Raw genomic sequence first — 22650 nt, 5'->3', positions numbered from 1 at the left:
AGGCAGCTCTGAAGCATTAAGTTGTCTTTATTTCAATGCACTGGTCTAACAGGTAAGGCTGATGAATCTAGGGCATGTATGAGAACATGGAACTGGGACATTATAGCTATTACAGAAACTAGGCTGAGGGAAGGACAGGACTGGCAGCTCAATGTTCCGGTTTGGCTACACTATAAAAAAGGACAGAAATGGGGAGCAAAAAGGAGGACGAGTGGCGTTTTTGATTAGGGAAAACATTGCTACTGCACTTCGACAGGATAATTCTGAGGGATTGTCCAGTGAAGCTATTTGGGCAGAACTTAGAAATAAGAAATAGTAAAAATAGTCAAATAGACCAATAGTCAAAGGACAATTGAGAAGCAAACACGTCAAAGATTTCAAATATATGCAAGAATAATAGATTATAATAGTAGGGGATTTTAATTTTCCAAACATAGCGGCAATCCTAGTCAATTTTAAGGGCTTGGAAGTGTGGAATTTGTTAATTGCCTTCAAGATAATTTTCTTTATCCATATGTAAATTGACTTTTTCTTGGGAAATAAGGCAGGGCAAATGACTTAAGCATTAGTAGGGGAATACTTTGGGACAAGTGAGCATAATTCTATTAGTTTTAGAATTTTTATGGTGAAGGATAGGCCTTCCATAAAAGTTAAAGCTCTTAATTGGAGTAAGACAAATGTTGGCGGTATGGTTGGAATAGACTATTCACAGGTAAATGATTGCCTGACAAGTGGGAGGCTTTCAAAAGTGTGATAACAAGAATTCAGAGACAGTTTTTGTTAAGAGAAGGGTAAAGCTGGTAAGAGTAGGGAACAATGGATGAACAAAGATGTTGCAATTCTGGTCAAGGATAAGAGTCATATATTAGATATGGATAACTGGGATCAAATGAATCTTTTTAAGAATATAAAGGGTATAGAGGCATTCTTCAGAGGAATATCAGCAGGGCAAAAAGGAGATATGTGATAATCCTGACAGATAAAGTTAAGGATAATCCAAAGAGATTCTACAAGTACATGAAGAGCAAAACAGCAACTAGGGAGAGAATAGGGCCCCTTAAAGATCAATCCTGTCATCTATGTGTTGAACCTCAGGAAATGGCAGAAATACTAAATTAATATTTCATGTCAGTTTTTACTGTGGAGAAAGAAATGGAGGCTAGAGAACTTGGGAAAATGAATATTGTTGTTTTGAAAACTGTTCACATTTGAGAAAAGGAAATACTGGAGGGTCTTAGAAAACATAAAGGTAGAGCAATCTCTGGGACCTAATCAAGACATTGTGGGAAGTTAGGCAAGAAATTACCAGGCCCCTAGCAGAGACATCTATATCATCTGTAACCATGGGTGAGGTGCCAGAGAAATGAAGCATGCCTAATGTTGTGCTTTTATTTAAACAGAAGCCTGGGAACTCTAGACCTGTGAGTCTAACATCAGGGGTGGGTAAGTTGTGACAGGGCAATTCTGAAAGATAGGATGTGCATACATTTGAGTGGGAAGGACTGATTAAGGATAGTCAGCATGGCTTTGTGCAAGTGAAGTCATGTCTCACAAATTTGATAAGAGTTTTTTGAGGAAGTAACCAAAAAGGGTAATTAGCGCAGAGTAGTAGATATTCTTTACATGGACTTTAGTAAGGCTTTTGACAGGGGTCTGTATGGTAGATGAATTAGTAAAGTCAGATCACATGGAATTCAGGAAGACCTAGCCAATTAGATACAATATTGGCTTTAGAGTAGGAGACAGGGGGTAGAGGTGGTGGAGGGTTGTTTTTCAGACATGTGACCCATGGTACTGGGTGCACTTTTGTTTGTCATTTATATAAATGGTTTGAATGAGAATTTAGGAGACATGGCTAGTAAGTTATCGATGACACCAGAATTGGTATTGTAGTGTGTTATGTTCAGTTTTGGTTGCCACACTAGCAGAAGGACGTGGAAGCTTTGGAGGGAGTACACAGAAGGTTCACCAGGATGTTACCTGGTCTGAAGAGCATTGGCTATGAGAAATGGTTCAAAAGACTAGTATTGTTTTCACTGGAAAGACAGCAGCAGAGAGGAGTCCTGATACAGACCTACAAAATTATGAGAGGCATAGATAGGGTGGACAGTCAGAGGCTTTCTCCCAGGGTTGAAGTTTCAATTATGTGGGGGCACTGATTCAAGGTGAGAGGGAGAAAATTTAAGGGAGATGCACAAGGCTAGTTTTTCCGCACAGAGAGTGGTGGAAGCCTAGAACGCACTGGCAAAAGACGTGATGGAAGTGAGCACATTGGTTACATTTAAAAGGCATCTAGATAGTTACATGAATAGGAAGGAAATAGAGGGATAGGGACCAAATAAGGGCAGGTTTGTTTGTTAGATTGGTTTGGGCATGATGATTGGCACAGGCTTGGAGGGCTAAAGGGTCCTGTTTCTTTGCTGTACTTCTCTTTTGTTCTTTTTACTGGACAGTTCTGGTCCTCCTGCTATAGGAGCATATTATTAAATTGGAGAGGGATCAGAAAAGGTTTACCAGGATGTTGCCACGAATGGAGGGTTTGAGTTATAAAGATCGGCTAAGAATCTTTTCACTGAAGTGTAGGAGGTTAAGAGGCGACCTTATTGAGGTTTATAAATCATGAGGACCACAAATAAGATGAATTGCAAGGCTTTTTTTCCCCTAGATGGAGTAGTTCAAAAGTAAGAGTTACATTTTTAAAATGAGAGAAGAAAGATTTACAAAGGACATGAGGGGCAACGTTTTTTACACATTCTCAAAAAACACCTGACAACCAATACCCTTTGTTTCTTGTCACTAAGCCACTTTAGGATCTAATTCACCATATTCCTCTTTATCTCACAAACTTTAATTTTTCATAGAATCATAAAGTCCCTATAGTGTGGAAACAGGCCCTTTGGCCCAACGAGTCCACGCCAACCCTGAGAGCACCCACCCAGACCCATTACCCTCTCCCTGTAATCCATCTACACATCCCTGAACATTACGTGCAATTTAGCATGGCCAATCCACCGAGCCTGCACATCTTTGGACCGTGGAAGGAAACTGGAGTACCCGGAGGAAACCCACTCAGACAAAGAGAATGTGCAAACTCCACACAGACAAGTGCCCGAAAGTGGAATCGAACACTGGTCCCTGGCACTGTGCAGCACTAACCACTAAGCCACCATGCCACCCAATTCTGATCAGCTTGCCACAAGACCTTCTTGAGTGTCTTACTAAGGTCCATGTAGACAATATCCATGGCACAACCCTCTATCTTCATTACCAAGATAATTCATTTTCTTTAAAAGAATATGACATAACTTTGTCTAAACAAAATCATGCAGACTATCCCCAATTAATCAGAGCCTTTCCAGGTAACAATATCTCTCAATATTGGTTTTAGTAATTTCCCCGCCAAAGGTCAGACTGACCTGTCTATAACTATTTGGCTTATTATCTGTCACAACCTTTTTGAATAATGGCACAAAATTCACAAACCTTAATCCTTTGGTAGGTCACCTGTATCTCTTGAAGTTGGAGAATGATCCTGTACCAGGTCTATATATCCTACTGACTTGTCAGTTCTAAAACCTAAGGGACTATCTCAAAAGCACTCTTTAAAATCACTCGTATCCTTACATACAGATAAGGAAGGACACCACTTTGATTGGGACAACACATCCATCCTAGGACAAGCCAAACAGATACATGCACGAGAATTCCTAGAAGCATGGCATTCCAACCGGAACTCCATCAACAAACACATTGATTTGGAGCCAAATCTACCATCCCCTGAGAAAAACAGGAAATGACATCACCAACCCAAGGAAACCTAACCAGATAAATAGAAAGCGGGACATAACACCAGCGCTTCGTCGGAGGCTCACTGATAATGTTACCTAGAATGGTGACGAAACGTCTGAAAACTAACCTTCCAGCTCAGCGAGCAAACTCACATCCATTATTGCTGTCCTTTTGACTCAATTCCTAAGTACTTTTCATTGAATATTTTGATCTACATTGTGTTTACTGTTAGGGGCCTGTAGATCACTCTCAATGATTCCTCCCCTCCCCCAATCTATTCTTCATCTCTATCCAAACAGATTCTACATCCTGATCTCCCAAACTAAGGTCATCTCTAATTTTTACACAAATACTATGGTTGATCAGAGCTATCCTTCCACCTTTAATGAGTTAACAAAGCGTAGAGCTGAACGAACACAGCAGGCCAAGCAGCATCAGAGGATCCGGACAGGTGACATTTCGGGTCTCGACCCTTCTTCAGAAAATCGCCTTTAATGAGTTTCTGCTCTTCTTACAAGTCAGATATTCTTCAAAATTGTATTCATGCAGGCATGTCTCTGTAATGGCTATCAAATTGTATTTATTAACTTCAATGTGCACTATAAATTTATTTACTTTGTTACAATCTATGTGCATTCAGAAACAGAGTTGTTAGGTTTTGTCTTTTTGTTATCTTTATAATGTCTTATCTTGATTTTTGATGTACTCCTAGGGTTCCTTCATCTTTTACTATTACCATTTTACGAATTCTTTACTTAACTTCTCCCATTTCACCACGCTCTTCCACTGCACCACCCCAACCATCACGGTGTTCCACTGCACTACCTTATTCACCGTGCTCTTCCACTGCACCACACCATCCACCGTGCTCTTCCATTGCAACATAACATTCGCTGTGCGCTTCCAATGCACTCCACACATTGCCACATTCATCGTGCTCTTCCATTGCACCAACCACATTTAGAGTACACCTCTATTACGTGCCTCACGTTTACCTTCCCTTCCATTGTACGCAGCCATCCCAAAGCATCCATTCACCAGGCTCTTCCATTGTACCCACCACATTCAGGACGCTTTTCCTTTGCCAGCCTCACCCTCCTGTTCACTGTGCTCTACTATTGCACACTCCACTTCCACATAAATCACGCTGTTCTGCTGCACCCACTCAGCCTGACATTATATAGCAAGAACTGCCAATGTTGGAGAATCTCAGTCAAAACAGTGTGAGGCTGAATGAACACAGCAGACCAAGCAGCATCTGAAGAACAGGAAAGCTGACGTTTCTTCCCTTCTTCAGAAGAAGAAAGTCAGCCTGACATTAAATGTGTTCTTCCATTGGTGAAGGTTGACAGCTGGCCCCTCTGCCAACTATGTTGCTGCTGTCCCTCTTGGCTGCCATCCTACTTTATCAGACCCTCTCCTTCTTCCCCATACCCTGAATGTCCCTCAGGGACAAAACCATAAACTGCTGGGAAAACGTAGCAAGTCTAACAGAAATAACAAAGTGTGGAGCTGGATGAACACAGCAGGCCAAGCAGCATCTCAGGAGCACAAAAGCTGACATTTCGGGCCTAGACCCTTCATCAGAAAAGGGGGATGGGGAGAGGGTTCTGAAATAAATAGGGAGAGAGGGGGAGGCAGATCGAAGATGAATAGAGGAAAAGGTAGGTGGAGAGGAGACAGACAAATTAAAGGGGCGGGCATGGATCCTGTAGAGGTGAGTATAGGTGGGAGGTAGGGAGAGGATAGGTCAGTCCAAGGAGGACGGACAGGTCAAGGGGGCGGGACGAGGTTAGAAGGAAGGAAATGAGGGTGCGGCTTGAGGTGAGAGGAGGGGAAAGGAGAGAGGAAGAACAGATTAGGGAGGTGGGGACGAGCTGGGCTAGTTTTGGGATGCAGTGGGGGGGAGGGGAGATTTTGAAGCTTGTGAAATCCACATTGATACCATTGGGCTGCAGGGTTCTGCAACCTTCGGGTAGCATCGTTATGGCACTGCAGGAGGCCCAGGGTGGTCGTGTCATCTAAAGAATGCGAGGGGGAATTGAAATGGTTCGCGACTGTGAGGTGCAGTTGTTTATTGCAAACTGAGTGTAGGTGTTCTGCAAAGCAGTCTCCAAGACTCTGCTGGTTTCCCTGATGTAGAGGCAGCCACAACGGGTACAGCGGATGCAGTATAGCACATCGGCAGATGTGCAGGTGAAGATGTGCAGGAGGCTTGGGGACCACATCCTAAAACCAGCCCAGTCCCTCCGCTTCTTCCTGTCCCACAGACCCAACCAGTCCCTCTCCAACGACATCCTCATCCGCCTAGCCGAACTTGTCCTCACCCTCAACAACTTCTCTTTCTATTCCTCCCAATTCCTACAGACAAAAGGGATGGCCATGGGTACCCACATGGGCCCAAGCTATGCCCGCCTCTTTGTAGGTTACGTGGAACAGTCCCTCTTCCGCAACTACACTGGCCCCAACCCCCACCTCTTCCTCTGTTACATTGATACCTGTATTGGTGCCGCCTCGCGCTCCCAAGAGGAGCTCAAACAGTTCATCCACTTCACTAACCCCTTCCGCCCCAACCTTAAGTTCACCTGGACCATCTCCGACACATCCCTCACCTTCCTGGACCTGTCTCCATCTCAGGCAACCACCTAGAAACCGATGTCCATTTCAAGCTCACCGACTCCCACAGCTACCTAGAAATCAACTCCACACACCCACCTTCCTGCAAAAATTACATCCCCTATTCCCAATTCCTTCACCTCCGCCGCATCTGCTCCCAGGATGAGGCTATCCACTCCCGTACATCCCAGATCTCCTCGTTCTTCAAGGAGCGCAACATCCCCCTGCGGTGGTCGAGAACGCCCTCAACCACGTCTCCCGCATTTCCCGCAACTCATCCCTCACACCCCGCCCCTGCAATAACTGCCAAACGAGAATCCCCCTAGTTCTCACATACCACCCCACAAACCTGTGGATACAACGCATCATCCTCCGACACTTCTGCCATCTACAATCCAACCCCACCGCTAAAGACAGTTTTCCATCCCCACACTTCTCTCTGTCTGCCTTCCGGAGAGAACACTCTCTCCGCGATTCCCTTATCCGCTCCACATTCCCCTCCAACCCCACCACACCCGGCACTTTCTCCTGCAACCGCAGGAAGTGCTACACTTGCCCTCACACCTCCTCCCTCACCCCCATCCCAGGCCCCAAGAAGACTTTACACATCAAGCAGACGTTCACCTGCACATCCGCCAATGTGGTATACTGCATCTGCTGTACACTGTGTGGCTTCCTCTACATTGGGGAAACCAAGCGGAGGCTTGGGGACCGGTTTGCAGAACACCTATGCTCGGTTCACAGTAAATAACTGCATCTAGTATAGAGAGATAATGGGAACTGCAGATGCTGGGGAATCCAAGATTATAAAGTGTGAAGCTGGATGAACACAGCAAGCCACGCAGCATCTCAGGAGCACAAAAGCTGACTTTTCGGGCCTAGACCCTTCATCAGAGAGAGGCCTGAAACGTCAGCTTTTGTGCTCCTGAGATGCTGCTTGGCCTGCTGTGTTCACCCAGCTTCACACTGTATTATCTTGCACCTCGTATAAAATAGTTTAAGTTAGATGGGCTTGAGATCGGTATGACAGGTCAGCACAACATCGAGGGCCGAAGGGCCTGTACTGTGCTGTAATGTTCTATACCTCATTGTCGCAAACCATTTCAGCTCCCCCTCCCATTCCTGAGATGGCATGTCCATCATGGGCCTCCTGCAGTGCCACAATGACACCACCGATAGGTTGCGGGAACAGCAACTCATATTCCGCTTGGGAACCCTGCAGCCCAATGGTATCACTGTGGGTTTCACCAGCTTCAAAATCTCCCCTCCCCCCACTGCATCCCAAAACCAGCCCAGTTCGTCCCCTCGTCCCTAAACTGTTCTTCCTCTCACCTATCCCCTCCTCCCAACACACCTCCGTTTCCTACCTACTAACCTCATCCCACCCCCTTGACCTGTACGTCCTCCCCGGACTGACCTATCCCCTCCCTACCTCCCCACCTATACTCTCCTCTCCACCTATCTTCTTTTGTCTCCATCTTCAATCTGCCTACCTCTCTCTCCCTATTTATTTCAGAACCCTCTCCTCATCCCCCTTTTCTGATGGAGGGTCTAGGCCTGAAACGTCAGCTTTTGTGCTCCTGAGATGCTGCTGGGCCTGCTGTGTTCATCCAGCTTCACACTTTGTTAGAGATAATGGGAACTGCAGATGCTGGAGATTCCAAGATAATAAAATGTGAGGCTGGATGAACACAGCAGGCCAAGCAGCATCTCAGGAGCACAAAAGCTGACATTTCGGGCCTAGACCCTTCATCAGAGAGGGGGATGGGGGGAGGGAACTGGAATAAATAGGGAGAGAGGGGGAGGCGGACCGAAGATGGAGAGTAAAGAAGATAGGTGGAGAGGGTGTAGGTGGGGAGGTAGGGAGGGGATAGGTCAGTCCAGGGAAGACGGACAGGTCAAGGAGGTGGGATGAGGTTAGTAGGTAGCTGGGGGTGCGGCTTGGGGTGGGAGGAAGGGATGGGTGAGAGGAAGAACCGGTTCGGGAGGCAGAGACAGGTTGGACTGGTTTTGGGATGCAGTGGGTGGGGGGGAAGAGCTGGGCTGGTTGTGTGGTGCAGTGGGGGGAGGGGATGAACTGGGCTGGTTGAGGGATGCAGTGGGGGAAGGGGAGATTTTGAAACTGGTGAAGTCCACATTGATACCATATGGCTGCAGGGTTCCCAGGCGGAATATGAGTTGCTGTTCCTGCAACCTTCGGGTGGCATCATTGTGGCAGTGCAGGAGGCCCATGATGGACATGTCATCAAGAGAATGGGAGGGGGAGTGGAAATGGTTTGCGACTGGGAGGTGCAGTTGTTTGTTGCGAACTGAGCGGAGGTGTTCTGCAAAGCGGTCCCCAAGCCTCCGCTTGGTTTCCCCAATGTAGAGAAAGCCGCACCGGGTACAGTGGATGCAGTATACACTTTGTTATCTTGGTTTCTCCAGCATCTGCAGTTCCCGTTACCTCTGATACAAGTCTAACAATCTGTGGAGAGAAAGCCAAATTAACGTTTCTAGTGCAGCACCAAACCACCAAACCCCTTATTCCTGGAGCACGCCCCCTTCCTAAAGACCCACCCCTAACCCTGGAGACCCGCCCCTCCACCCTTACACCCCACCCCACCTCCCCATTCATTGAGCCTGGGCCCGGGCCAGGGCCGTCCTCTCGCGAGAGCTGCCCGGCGTTTCCGGTGTTTTTGTGCGGCCCCAGGCCGGGCGGGCGGGCAGAGAGGCGAGAGTCCGTGAACATGGCGGTCAGCGTTCGCGGCCGCTCCGTTAGGAGCCTCCGCATCAGAGGTACATTACCCTCAGTCGTCAGACCCGGCCGGCAAGGCATAGACCGATAACCAGAACAAAAACAAAAAACCCTCAGCAGCGGCAATTAACGACGCTCGCACTTTAATAACGGCCCCGTCGAATGTTGTTTGTTTATGGAAATAAAATGTATGACTTACCGGCCACCTTAACTGAACCATCCTTAATCGTATTTGTTTTCTCTCTCTCTCTCCTCTGCACATATCTTCTTATATTGATTTACAATATGCACGCAGGGCGGAATGACAGCGGGGAGGAGAACGTGCCGCTCGATCTGTCCCGAGGTAAGGGGGAAACGGGGCATTTTTTTTAAATATGAGGACGGTGGAAGGAAGTAAATAAACAAAATAAAATTCTGTAGGAGGTTGGTGATGGCGGATCGTGGTGGGGGAGGAATGGTGTTGGAGCTACGATGAGACGTGAGGGCAAAGTCGCTGCTCCGCTGACCGGAGTGTGAGGGAGACCACAAAACTTTGGAATTATTGTGTAAAGGAGTTGGGGGTGGGGAGGGAACCGGTGGACTCAGTCGGGAGGAGTGGGAAAGTGAAGTTGTTTTTCCTTCTCTCTGACTGTCTCCCGCCGCCCTCGCACCGAATGAATCAGGGGCCGCCGCCTCTCCTGGGCGCCAGCTTTTCAAACACTAACGGCTCCCGGGCCGCGAGCCCCGTCCGTTGGTGGGGAGATTCCACTCGGGGGCAGGAGAGGGGTTTGTGGGATCATTCATCTGCCCCACGCCCCGCCCCGCTCCTCCCCCCCCCCCCCCATCTCTGTTTGTGGTCTCGCCTTTCCACTCCGCCCTGGAGCTGGTTGGCCCTCCACTGTCATTGGGGGCGGGTGGGCTAAAGGGAGAACTGGGTGCATTTTGCGGGGTTGGGGTAGGAAAGAAAGTGAGCTGGGATTTATTGATTAGGAAGGGGACGACGGTGTTGAAGTGGGATGGGAAAAGGGGGGACTGGGAGAGGGCGAAGGATAATGGATAGGGGGAGCAGGCAAGATGGGAATCTGTGTAATCGGATTGGGGGGGGGATGTAAGATGAGGCTGGGGGTAGGGGGAACGTCTGGGACAGATCAAATAGCTGAAAGATGCAATACAGGATTGGACATTGAGGGTATGAAACTGGGCATCGAGGATCTTGAAGTAGTGGGTGGTAAAGAACCTAACAAATAGGAGGAGTAAACACTACAGCCTCTTGAGACCTAAACTTGTTCGACAGTAGAGCGCCTGCAAGCCCCTCTCATCTGTCATTCAAAATATCTGCAGCGATCTTTGTGAGTGTTCAGTTCTGATGGAGTCATCTAGATTCAAAACATTAGCATGGGCTTTCTCCATGGATGCTGTAAGACCTGCTGTGACCTCCAGCATTTCTTGTTTTCAGTTTGTGTGTGTAATTGTTAACTGGCATCCACAGCGCTCTCGGGTACAGAACTCCAAAAATTCATATGTCTTTCAGTGAAATTATGGGTATGGGGCGATAGTGGGAGCGTGGCCCTCAGATGGAGGATCAGCTATGATCATGTTGAAGTGGACTAGTTACACTGAATTGGTTTTGTTTTCTGTATTTTTGTGTTTTCTCATCTCAATTCTAAGTGACCAGTCCCTTAGTCTGAGCCTTTGACTCTACATTCTTGATTTTCTGTATTTTTCTATATGCCCCTTTGCCACTGTCATCCTATTTTGTCTGCCTTCTCCTGCATTGTACTGTACACTTTTTCAGTGAAATTTTCTCTCACCCAGCTTAGTTCATTCTAAGCAAGAGCCATTCTATTCCAATTTCCTCCCCCAAAGTTGTTCCATTCTAGACAAACCAAGCAAGACCTTTCATGTAGCGATACCTCCTGTTATTTCAAGTTAATTAACACCTCAAGCTGTCACTATTTAGGCATGATTTTGTACTCACCAGTGCTCTAAAACTATCCTCTGCCTACTCAGCAAATAAAACCAGCATTTTTCACTGTCCAAAGTAGTGATTTTTTGGCAACGAAAGTCATTAATATTCTCTCAATCCTAAATCTAGTACTGCTAAATTGCAAGGAATGGGTATTTTCTCTTGTTAATGTTTCACATCTGATGCCAGCTGATAACATGTAACATTATTAAATGCATTGTCTGTGCTCGTTTAGAAACAAAAGCAAGTGGTCTCCTGGATGGTGGCTCAGTAGGTAGCACAGCTGCCTCACAGCACCTAGCACCCGGGTTCAATACCAGCCTCGGGCAGCCGTGCAGACTCCACACAGACGTTCTCACAGGGTCGGGATAGGTTTCCTCCTGGTGCTCTGATTTCCTCCCACAGTCCAGAGATGTGTGTTAGGTGGATTAGCCATGGGAAATGCAGGCTTACAGGGAGAGGGTTGGATCTGGATGGGATGCTGTTTGGAAGATCAGCGTGGACTTGAAGGGCTGAATGGTCTGTTCCACAGTATTGGGATTCTGAGCTTCTATCGTGGTGGTACCTGGTCTCCCAGCAGCATTGATTTAGCGAGTGAGTCATGCAGTGCAAGTGCAGTATTTCTGAAAACGCTGACTACTGGTGCCTATGTGTGGAACCTGCTCGGTATCTCTTGCCCAAGTGCTTGTATTGACCCTACTCCATTAATCAGTTCCAGCGCCAGCCTAACCTTTGCCCTATCGCGCTGCTCCGGAGATGCCTTCCCTGTCTGTCAGCTTGCAAACATTGCCTAGTAATGAAGCCTTCAGTGATTTGTTTACGTTTAAAATGGACTCTTAAGTTTTGTGGGAAGTGGCGGCAGTTTCGATGTATTTTTCTGTATTAACGTTTATTGCTTTTTGACTCTGGGTGGAGAAAGGAGGATGATGGGTGCACGATGTGTTTTTTTCGAAACGGCCACGTCCTGAGGGGAGGGACCGGCGACTGCGTCTCCAGCAGCCCGGGCTCTCTGATCTCCTTCCTGCGGCTGAGACACACGCGAGGCCGGGGCTCAATAATAATACTGTCGGCCCTGATTCAGGAAGGGGCAGAAGCCCAGTCCTTATGCCTTTTTTTAAATTAAGCGTGGTCAGTTTGTTGTGGTCTGTAAATTTCTTCGGTTCAGATGTTATTTCTGACGATTCCTTCGTTGGAAGTAACAGCCGGTGCTCAAGTTCCTTCTTATTTTGTACAAGGAAGCTGGGTTGCTGTATTGTGACCGTTTACAAACTGTTCCCGTTCTGAGGCAGGCTTGAATGTCACCCATTTTGAAATAACTCCATCGGCTGGCTGCTCATTGTTTATGTGAGAATACAGATGTGAACAAAGTTGAAGAAACAGGCTGTAGCTCACTTTGTCATCTAGACGTTCCCCTGATATTTGCTGTATTCGCTTGCTCACTGTTCGTTTTTTTTACTGTAGCAGTGCGTTGATTTGATAGTGAGGCAACATCAAATATCTTGATAGTTAAGCTGATAAGTTTTGTTTTCTTTCTTATTAAAATAGTGAATAATGAAAAAGAACTAAAGCATAGTTTATTTTACAGTAATGCAAATCATTTATTAGTTTTCGAGCAGCAAGCATACTAGTTTCAGCATTCAAAGAGAACAGACAGATTTACTACTTTTGTAACCAGAGCAGTGAATCACTTTCAAGTCAGAACGGACTGCCCAATCTGGCAGAGAGAATAATAAGGAAGCATTTAAGCTTAATGGTGAAAAGTAGAGCATCTATATGCAGAGAGACCTCAGTATCCCAGTGCATGCATCACAGAAGGTTAGTATGCATGTATAGCTAGCAATAACTGTATTAAGGTTGAGAGGGGAAAAGTTTAAGGGAGATATGTGTGGAAAGTTCTTTATGCAGAGGGTGGTGGGTGCCTGGAATGTGTTGCCAGCGGAGGTGGTAGAGGTGGGCATGATAGTGTCGTTTAAGATGTGTCTAGACAGATCCATGAATGGGTGGGGAGCAGAGGGATACAGATCCTTGGAAAATAGGTGACACATTAGGATCTGGATTGGTGCAGGCTTGGAGGGCCAAAGGGCCTGTTCCTAATTTTCTTTGTTCTTTGTAATATCTATTAGTTTTCCTGATTACAAGAAGAATTGGATGTGAGAAGGGACATTATGTATCAGTTATACAGGGCATTGATGCAACTACAACTGGAGTACTTATTAACAATCCTTTTGTAGGTACTATGCTTGAAGCAGTTCAGAGAAGCTTCACTAGACCAGTACCTTCAATGAGCGACTGCTTCTGAGGGAAGGCTCGACAGACTAGGCCTGTATCCTCGAATTTGGAAGAATCAGAGATGGCTTAAATGAAATCTCAAGATCTTGAGAGGACTTAGTGGGTTGATGTTGAAAGGATGTTTCTTTTTTGAGATGATTAAAGACCGAGGGACCGTAGTTTAAAAATAAAGGGATGCCCATTTAAAATAGAGATGAGGATTTTTTTTCTCTCTCTGGAATCTCTTTCCTCGAGGCAATAGTGGCGGAACCTTTAAATATTGTTAAGGTAGAGGTAGGTGGATTCTTGGATGAAAGTTTATCGTGGGTATGCAGGAATATAGAGTTAAGATTAAAATCAGGTCAGCCCTGACGTTCTTGAGTTGAAAGGGTTGGATTATGAGGAGAGACTGAGTAGACTGGGATTATACTCATTGGAATTCAGCAGAATGAGTGGAGGTTTTATAGAAACATATAAGATTATGAAGGGATTAAAGTGGATGCTGGAAGGTTGTTTCTGCTAGCAGGTGAAACTAGGACTAAGAGGGCATCGCCTCAAAATAAAGGGAAACAGATGTAGGACTGAGGTCCGGAGGAACTTCTTCACCCGAAGTGTTGTGAATCCGTGGAATTCCCTGCCCAGTGAAGCGGTTGTAGATACCTCACTAAATGTTTTTAGCCAGGGTGAGGTAAGTTTTTGAACAGTAAAGGAATTGAGGATTATAGTGAGTGGGCGGGTGGAGCTGAGTCTCAAAAAGATCAGCCATGTTCTTATTAAATGGCGGGGTAGGCTCAAGGGGCCGAGTGGTCTAGTCTTACTCCTTGTTCATATGTTTCTATGAATAGAGGGAAATTTGAGGGTTGAGTTTTTAGCAAATATTTGAAATTGTCTCCTTCTGTAACCCCAATGAATTGAAATATAATGATATTCTGCTTTGATGCTGATGCCTGCAATAAGAAAGATGTTGTTAAACTTGAAATGGTTCAGAAACAATTTCCAAGGATTTTGCCGGGGTTGGAGGGTTTGCGCTATAGGGAGCGGCTGAACAGGCTAGGGCTATTTTCTGTGGAGAGTTGGAGGTGGAGAGGTGACCTTATGGAGGATTATGAACCATGAGGGCAATGGATAGGGTGATTAGCCCCAGTGCCTTTCCCTGGGTAGCGAGTCCAAAACTAGCAAGCATAGGTTTAAGGTGAGAAAGATTTAAAAGGGACCTGGTGGGTAACGTTTTCACACTTTGGGTGTGGCATGTACAGAATAGGCTGCCGAAGGAAGTGGTACAGGCTGGTACAATTACAACATTTAAAAGGTATCTGAATGGGAATGTGAATAGAAAGGGATTAGAAGGAAATGGGCCAAAAGCAGGCAAATGGGAGTAGAATAATTTAGAATACTTGATCGGTGTGGACGAGTTGGACTGAAGGTTCTGTTTGTGTTGTCTGACTGATTCAATGACTACTACTCGGGGATTGAGAAAATAGAGCTTTAAAAAGAGGTTTACAACCTACAAGAGACTGTGTATCAGTGATAATGGGAACTGCAGATGCTGGAGAATCCAAGCTAACAAAGTGTGAAGCTGGATGAACACAGCAGGCCTAGCAGCATCTCAGGAGCACAAAAGCTGACGTTTCGGGCCTAGACCCTTCATCAGAGCTCTCATCAGGCCCGAAACGTCAGCTTTTGCGCTCCTGAGATGCTGCTTGGCCTGCTGTGTTCATCCAGCTTCACACTTTATTATCTACAAGAGACTATTTCTTCTTTGTGCTTTACTTGCACTTTGGAAAAAAGAATACAAGCATAGACTATTTTCTAAATGGTGAGAAAATTCATAAAGCCGAAGTACAAAGGGATCTGGGAGTGCTCGTCCAGGATTCTCTAAAGGCTAACTTGCAGGTTGAGTCTGTGATTAAGAAAGCAAATGTATTGTTGTCACTTGTCTCAAGAGGGTTGGAATATAAAAGCAGCGATGTGCTTCTGAGACTTTATAAAGCTGTAGTTAGGCTCCATTTAGAATACTGTCCAATTTTGGGCCCCACACCTCAGGATGGACATACTGGCACTGGAGCGTGTCCAGCGGAGATTCTCACAGATGATCCCTAGAATGGTAGGCCTAATTTATGATGAACGGCTGAGGATCCTGGGATTGTATTCATTAGAGTTTAAAAGATTGAGGGGAGATCTAATAGAAACTTACAAGATAATGCATGGCTTAGAAAGGGTGGATGCCGGGAAGTTGTTTCTGTTGGGTTGGGAGGCTAGGACCCATGGGCACTGCCTTAGAGGAGGTCAGTTTAGAAGGGAAATGAGGAGACATTTTTTCAGCCAAAGAGTGGTGAGCCTGTGGAATTCATTGCCACGGAGTGCAGTGGAGGCCAGCACGTTAAATGTCTTCAAGGCAGAGATTGATAAATTCTTGATCTCGCAAGGAATCAAGGGCTACAGGGAGAGTGCGGGTAAATGGAGCTGAAACGCCCATCAGCCATGATTAAATGGCAGAGTGGACTCGATGGGCGGAATGGCCTTACTTCCATTCCTCTGTCTTATGGTTTTATGGTCTTAAGTGTGTTGATTGAGCTGATTTTAAGTGGGTAAATGGGAATCAAGCTCACTTTTTATATTGGTATAACAGCCAGTTTGGATCCTATGGGTGGCAAATATGGGATTTTCTCCTATGATATTGTTTAAGTTTGAAAGCTCTTATGATATATCAGAATTTACACTGTAACATCATGCTTCAATCAACCTTGTTGCAAATGCAGTGATTCTTGGAGCATATGAATCATCATCTTTTGTTAATGCAGTGCAGTAAGTTCTTTTGCAAATGCTGAGAATGGGCCATTTTGTTTCAAGAGGAATCCTGTTGGCTAATTCTGAAGCATGGTCCCAGATGAAATGTTAACCTGCCTTTACTTTCTCTTTGGTACTGTTCTGTTTGCTTCAAGCATTTGCTGATTTCACTTTGCAGTTTTTTTTATTCTTAAAATATAAAGACAACTGTGCAGTGAGATATATTGTTCAAGAAAATGAAAGTGATGCACCGATAACTTGAGTCGGTACTGTCTGAAGATCAAAAGAAATAGGAGCAGGAGTAAATATTCAAACCTACTTCTCAATTCAGCAAGATCATGAATGACCTGATTGCACCCCTACTGTTCTTTCCTACTACTTACCCAAAACCCATGACTCCCTTGTCAGTCAGTAATCTGCCCAACTCAGCCTTAAATATATTTTAATTACCCAGTATCTTCTGCTCCCTGGAGCAGAGAATTTAAAAGACTGGAAATCATCTGAAAGGAAATAAAACCCACTGTAATATTAATCTTTTATTTGTTTGTAAACTGTGCCTCCTAATTCTAAGTTTTCTCATAAGAGGAAACCTCCTCGGCATCTACTCTAAAACTTCCTCACAATTGTAATATGTTTCAATTCGATCACGTCTGAAATTCAAGAAAGGGTGAACTTACTCAACCTTCCCTCATTAGACAAACCCCATCAATTCCAGGAATCAGCCTAATGAGCCTTCTCTGTCAGTACACCCCTCAAATAAATAAGATTAGATTCCCTACAGTGTGGAAACAGGCTCTTCGGCCCAACAAGTCGACACTGCCCCTTGAAGCATCCCACCCAGACCCATCAGGAGTGACTCGATTGCACCCCTACTGTTCTTTCCAAAACCCATGACTCAGAAATCCAAAACTGTATGTCGTAATGACTACAGACTTATCAACGTCCTATATAAGACGCAAGACTTCTATAATTTTGTACTTAATTCCTCTTTTGATAAAAAACCAGCATTCCATTTGCCTTCCTAATTTCTTTTCCTGTAACTACATGCTAATGTTCACTGATACTTGTACGAGGACACCCAGATCCCTTTGCACTGCAGGATTCTGCAATCTAACTCCCATTTAATTAATAATGTGCATTTCTGTTTTGCTGTTCAAATCCTCCAATACCTCTCACTGTTCCACATTATGTTCCAGCTTCCATTTTCTTTGTCCTCTCATTTATCCTAGAGATGCCACAATGGTAACATCACTTGACTACTAATCTAGCACTCCAGGCTAATGTCGCAGGATCATGGGATTGAATCCTACCATTGCAAGTCATTACATTTGAATCCAACAAAAATCTGGAATAAAGCTGACAATAAGCCCTGTTAATTGTTGTAAAAATCCATCCGGTTCATTAATGACCTCCACGGAAGGAAATGTATTATCCTTACTTGGTCGGGCCTATAGTTAACTCCAGGCTATGGCTGAATTACTCGTAAAACTTATAGCCCAGTGACGCCTAAATGCTCAACGGCCGTACACGGTGGCCTAACTAGCAACTCCCACACCCCATGAATACTTTTAAAAGCCTGTGTCACTTTGTATCTTTTGTATCCTCATCACAACTTGCTTTCTTACCTACCTTTATATCATCTGAAAATTTAACTGTGGTACTGTCTGTCCCTCCTTCAAAGTCATTAATAAGATCATGAATAGTTGAGACTCCAACACTGCTTCTTGCTTCACACCACTTCTTTTCCACTTAATTCACTCCATCGGTTGTGAGCCAGCATTCATTGCCCATCCTTAGTTGCCTTTGAGAAGGTAAGGAGTGAGCTTACTATTTGCCAGCCTGCAAACGTTTTGATTATCCTGACTGCTTCATGTTCACAAGTTCTCTACATTACTATAATATTGTCCCCAACGCAATAAGTTTTAATCTTCAGTGCTCTTCTGTAAGACCTTTTTATGTTACCAAAGGCCTTTTGAAAATTTGACTACACTATATTGCTAGGTTCCCCTTTATTTCCCTGATTGTTACATTCAAATAATTTAATAAAATGTTATTAGGTATTAAATATTAATTTAGTAAAAGTTATTTTCTGTACAATAATGAGACATTAGACTAAATAGCCTAGAGTTTGTTTGTCTCCTTTTTTTTATTTGAAAGCTTTTAAAAAATAGAAAGTGCTGTTCCAAGGGTTCATCGTGTTGGACTCAACATTAAGTCTGATTCTCTGTCAAATTGTGAAGTTTATCCAACACTTCACAGATTTTGTTTGTATTCTCTGTAGAATATATGGTATCTTATGAATAAGAGAAAAACAGGGCTAAAAAGAATGATGAGGAACTTAAAACGTTCTCAGAAAACTAAAGAGACTAAAATATGACAAGACCCCTAGATCTGATGATTTGCGTTTTAAGGTCATAAAAGGAGATGCTGTAGAGATACAAATGTATTGGTTGTAATGTTCCAAAAATACCTATGTTTTGAAAAGGCTCCAGAAAGTTAGAAAGCTTCAACATTATCATAGATAACAGTGAAATACTTTGGATGCTGGAAATCTGAAGCAAACACAGAAACTGCTGGAAAAACCCACAGGCCTGGTGGCACCTATGGTGAGAAAGCAAGTCATGTTTCAAATCCAATATAAATCTGTTACAAAAACAAAGTTGCTGGAAAAGTTCAGCAGTTCTGGCAGCATCTGTGAAGGAGAAAAGAGTTAACCATAAGACATAGGAGTGGAAGTAAGGCCATTCAGCCCATCTAGTCCACTCTGCCGTTTAATCATGGTTGATGGGCATTTCACTTCCACTTCCCTGCACTCTCCCTGTAGCCCTTGATTCTTTGTGAGATCAAGAAGGCATCTAACGTCCCGGCCTCCACTGCACTCTGTCACAATGAATTCCACAAGCCCACCGCTCTCTGGCAGAAGAAATGTCTCCTCATTTCCGTTTTAAATTTACCCCCTCTAATTCTAAGGCTGTGCCCATGGGTCCTAGTCTCCCCACCTAACGTAAACAACTTCCCAGCATCCACCCTTTCTAAGCCATACATTATCTTGTAAGTTTCTATTAGATTCCGCCTCAGTCTTCTAAACTGTGATGAATACAATCCCAGGATCCTTAGCTGTTCATTGTACGTTAAACCTGCCATTCCAGGGATCATCCATGTGAATCTCCGAGAGACACGTTCCAGGGCCTGTATGTCCTTCCTGAGGTGTGGGGCCCAAAATTGGACACAGTATTCTAAATGGGGCCTTACTAGAGCTTAACGTTTCGGGTCTGGTGACCCTTCCTCAGAACCTGTTAGTTGTTAGAATCTGTTAGTTGTTCAACAAAGCTAGAGTTTTATTAAAACTGATCTGAAGGTAATTGAATGTTACTAGTCTGGAGACTTTGCTATAAGTATAAAAAGTGAGGGTGGGACATCTTGATGATTGAAATCTCTATTTCCCCAAAAAGTTGATGGATAGCGACTTCCAGCGTCTTGCACAGGGTAATGGTGAAGTAATAGCAGTATAAACTCCAAGCCAGCATGGTGTTTGATGGCAAGGAAATTGGAGGAAAGAATATTCCTAAGTTCTTGTTCCCCTTGTCTTTTTAACTGTCGGAGGTCATGAAATTGTGAAATGATGCAGAAAAAGGCTTACTGCAGTATCCGGTAGAATAAACAATGCAGCTACAGTACAACAATGAATGAGGAAATTGATGTTTAGATCTGTACGAGTTATAAATCTTAAGCCATTTTTAAATTTAGTTTAAAAATTCAGTACCTGAAAAGCTGCAATGCTGATATTCAATTGGCAATAGTGATAAAAATAAAGAAGACCAAATTCACTGTTATGTACAATCCTTTTTTACTAATACTGTTAGAAGGCTACAGAGAGGAGCAATCTCCAAATTCCTCATAAGGTTCACGACCAGCAATAAAGACACCTAATAGCTGGTGATATTTCAGGCTGTTTTTACTCTGTCATTGTAGCATATTCCATTCTCTTTAAGCCAGTATTGTTCAAAGTACATGAAAATGGTATTTGATTTTAAAATTATTTAAATCTTAAATTTTTAAATAAAATTCACAATTTTTAAAGTAGACCGTAACATTCTTGCTGATAAATGTCTCAAATGTCTGCTTCCTGTAATAAAATGGAACATTTTGTAGCAAAACAGCCACGAGCAAGGGCCACAATTAGCTCCTTTATTGGTGTATACATCTGCGTCTGCTTGTGGGTTGCATGTTGACTGCAGGTGATCCAACAGCACGAGACAGAAGAGCAGGAGTAGACTGTATAGTTGGTGGACCTTACTTTGCTACTCGGTTTGATCATGGTTGATATTGGGCTTTAGTTGCACTTTGCCACTTGATTCCTAATGCATTACGGCTTCCCAGTCATGTCCAAAGGAATTCAAAGCACTACTATGGCACCAGCTTGTTTGCAGGAGTTGCTGGAAAGTGACATGTTTAGACATCATGCGCCATTTGGGCTTCGTCCCAGATGTTTTACAGGTTCAAATTTCTTATCCTTCAATTCTTCAAAGAATCCATAAGTCTGCAGAGCTATTTGCCCATGGCTGAGTTTCTGGTTGCCAATGAACCTGTGCACTACATTGCTAGGGGCTGAATATCCTCCAAGTTCCTCTAAACCTTTAGATTAAAACCATGAGGTACCCAATTTCCACATGTTGCAATGAGCAGTCATTGCCGTGGAGCGACTGTATCTCAACAGGAAGACAGTTGGATATTTGGTTCTTCATTCTCTGTGTATCTGCTAGCCAGCAATGTGGGCTGAAAATAGGAAGCATGCTGGGACATAAAAGTGGAAAGCATGCTAACTTATTTCACTGCCACACTAGGCGCATCATATTCTTATTGGATATAGAACATAGAACAATACAGCGCAGAACAGGCCCTTCGGCCCTTGATGTTGCGCCGACCTGTGAACTAAAAGGAACTGTGGAGGGACTGTCTTCCGAAGACAGGTTTAGCAGTTTGGGCTGGTACTCATTGGACTTAAGAAGAATAAGAGGCAATCTTATTAAAACATACAAGTTTGCAATGTCATGTATACCGAAGCATTCTAAGTCCAAATGCAGCAAGAGTTGGACGTTATCTAGGTCTGGGCTGGCAAGTGGCAAGTAACATCCATGACACATAAGAATCATGCAATGACCATCTCCAGCATGAGAGAATCTAACCATTTCTCCCTTGATGTTCATTGGCACTATCATTGAATTCCCACCTACATCCTGCGGGTTACAATTGACAAGAATCGGAAATGGGAAAGACATATAAATACTGTGCCTACATGACCATGTCAGACTAAGAACACTGCAATGAATAACACACTTCCAGACTTCTCAAAGCCTGTCCACCATCTACAAGACACAGGAGTGGGATGGCATGGCATATTCCCCACACATCCAGATGAGTGTAGCTCCAACAACACTCAAGCTTGATGCCATCTAAGATAAATCCTTGTTGGCATCATATCCACCCTCATCAACTAACGAAAAATGGCAGCAGTGTTACCAACAGAAGATGCACTGAACCAAATTGTCAAATGTCCTTTGAAAGCATCTGCGACCTCTATTCTTAGAAGAGCAAGGACAGCAAATACAGAGGACACCTCAACTCTCAAATTCCCCTCCAAGCCACACACGCATTCTGACTTGGAAATATATCATCACATTCCTTCGACGTCACTGAGTCAATATCCTAGACCTCCCTATCAAATAGCACTATGGTGTTTTATTTATTCACTAATGGGATGAGGGCATCACTGGCTAGGGCAGCATTTACTACCCATCCCCAAGTTCTCAGAAGTTAAAATGTCAACCATACTGCTGTGGGTCTAGGGCGGCGTGAAGGCTAGACTGGGTAAGGACAGCAGATTTCCTTCAGTAAAAGGACATTAGTGAAGCAGATGGATTTTTACGACAATTGACATTAGTTACATGGTCACCATTGCGTAAGTTGCTGTTCCAGATTTTTACTGAATTCGTATTTCACCATCTGCCATAGTGAGATTGGAGAAAGTTAGCTTGAGGGTCTGTGTCATTAGTCCAAGGAGATTACCATTAACCCACCACCTCTCCCTGATATAACAGAAAAAGTAAGAATGATCTGAACTGGATTTTGATTTGGGCCAAAAGTTAGTCAGGCGATTGAGACAGAAAGCCGAGATATTTGATTGACAGGATAAGACACGTTACTTTCCCTCAGACTGGTTCTGGGGCCTGAACTTTTTCCCCATATTTATCAATGACTTTGAAGCGAAAGAATTGTGTATCTAAGTTTAAAGCTAACATTATTTTGGAGAAACAGTAAGCTGTGCAATTGGAAGCCAGAAACTTAGATGTATCAAGTGAATTCCTCGAGGACTATAAGGGCAGTAGCAGTGTACTTAAGAGGGAAGTCAGGAGGGCAAAAAAGGGGGCATGAAATAGCTTTGGCAAATAGTTAAAGAGAATGCAAAGAAATTCTACATACATATTAAGAGCAGAAGAGTTTCTAAGGA

At 44.2% G+C, this 22650-nt stretch overlaps 1 protein-coding gene across 1 annotated transcript in view; it reads left to right on the top strand.

Moving 5' to 3' along the window:
- The first annotated feature begins 9054 nt into the window (after window positions 1-9054).
- The window catches only part of rictora (RPTOR independent companion of MTOR, complex 2 a), a 238748-nt gene continuing 225152 nt past the window's right edge, over window positions 9055-22650 (top strand). Inside the window, exons 1-2 of the mRNA XM_059644956.1 lie at window positions 9055-9183; window positions 9438-9485. Coding sequence (XP_059500939.1) covers window positions 9135-9183; window positions 9438-9485 — 97 coding nt within the window. The 5' untranslated portion in view covers window positions 9055-9134. The remainder of the gene's footprint in view (window positions 9184-9437; window positions 9486-22650) is intronic.

This window comes from Stegostoma tigrinum, chromosome 3 (assembly GCF_030684315.1).
Source record: "Stegostoma tigrinum isolate sSteTig4 chromosome 3, sSteTig4.hap1, whole genome shotgun sequence".
Lineage (NCBI taxonomy): Eukaryota > Metazoa > Chordata > Chondrichthyes > Orectolobiformes > Stegostomatidae > Stegostoma > Stegostoma tigrinum.
Note: the sequence above shows the minus strand (reverse complement) of the source record. Positions and strands in the feature narration are given on the sequence as shown.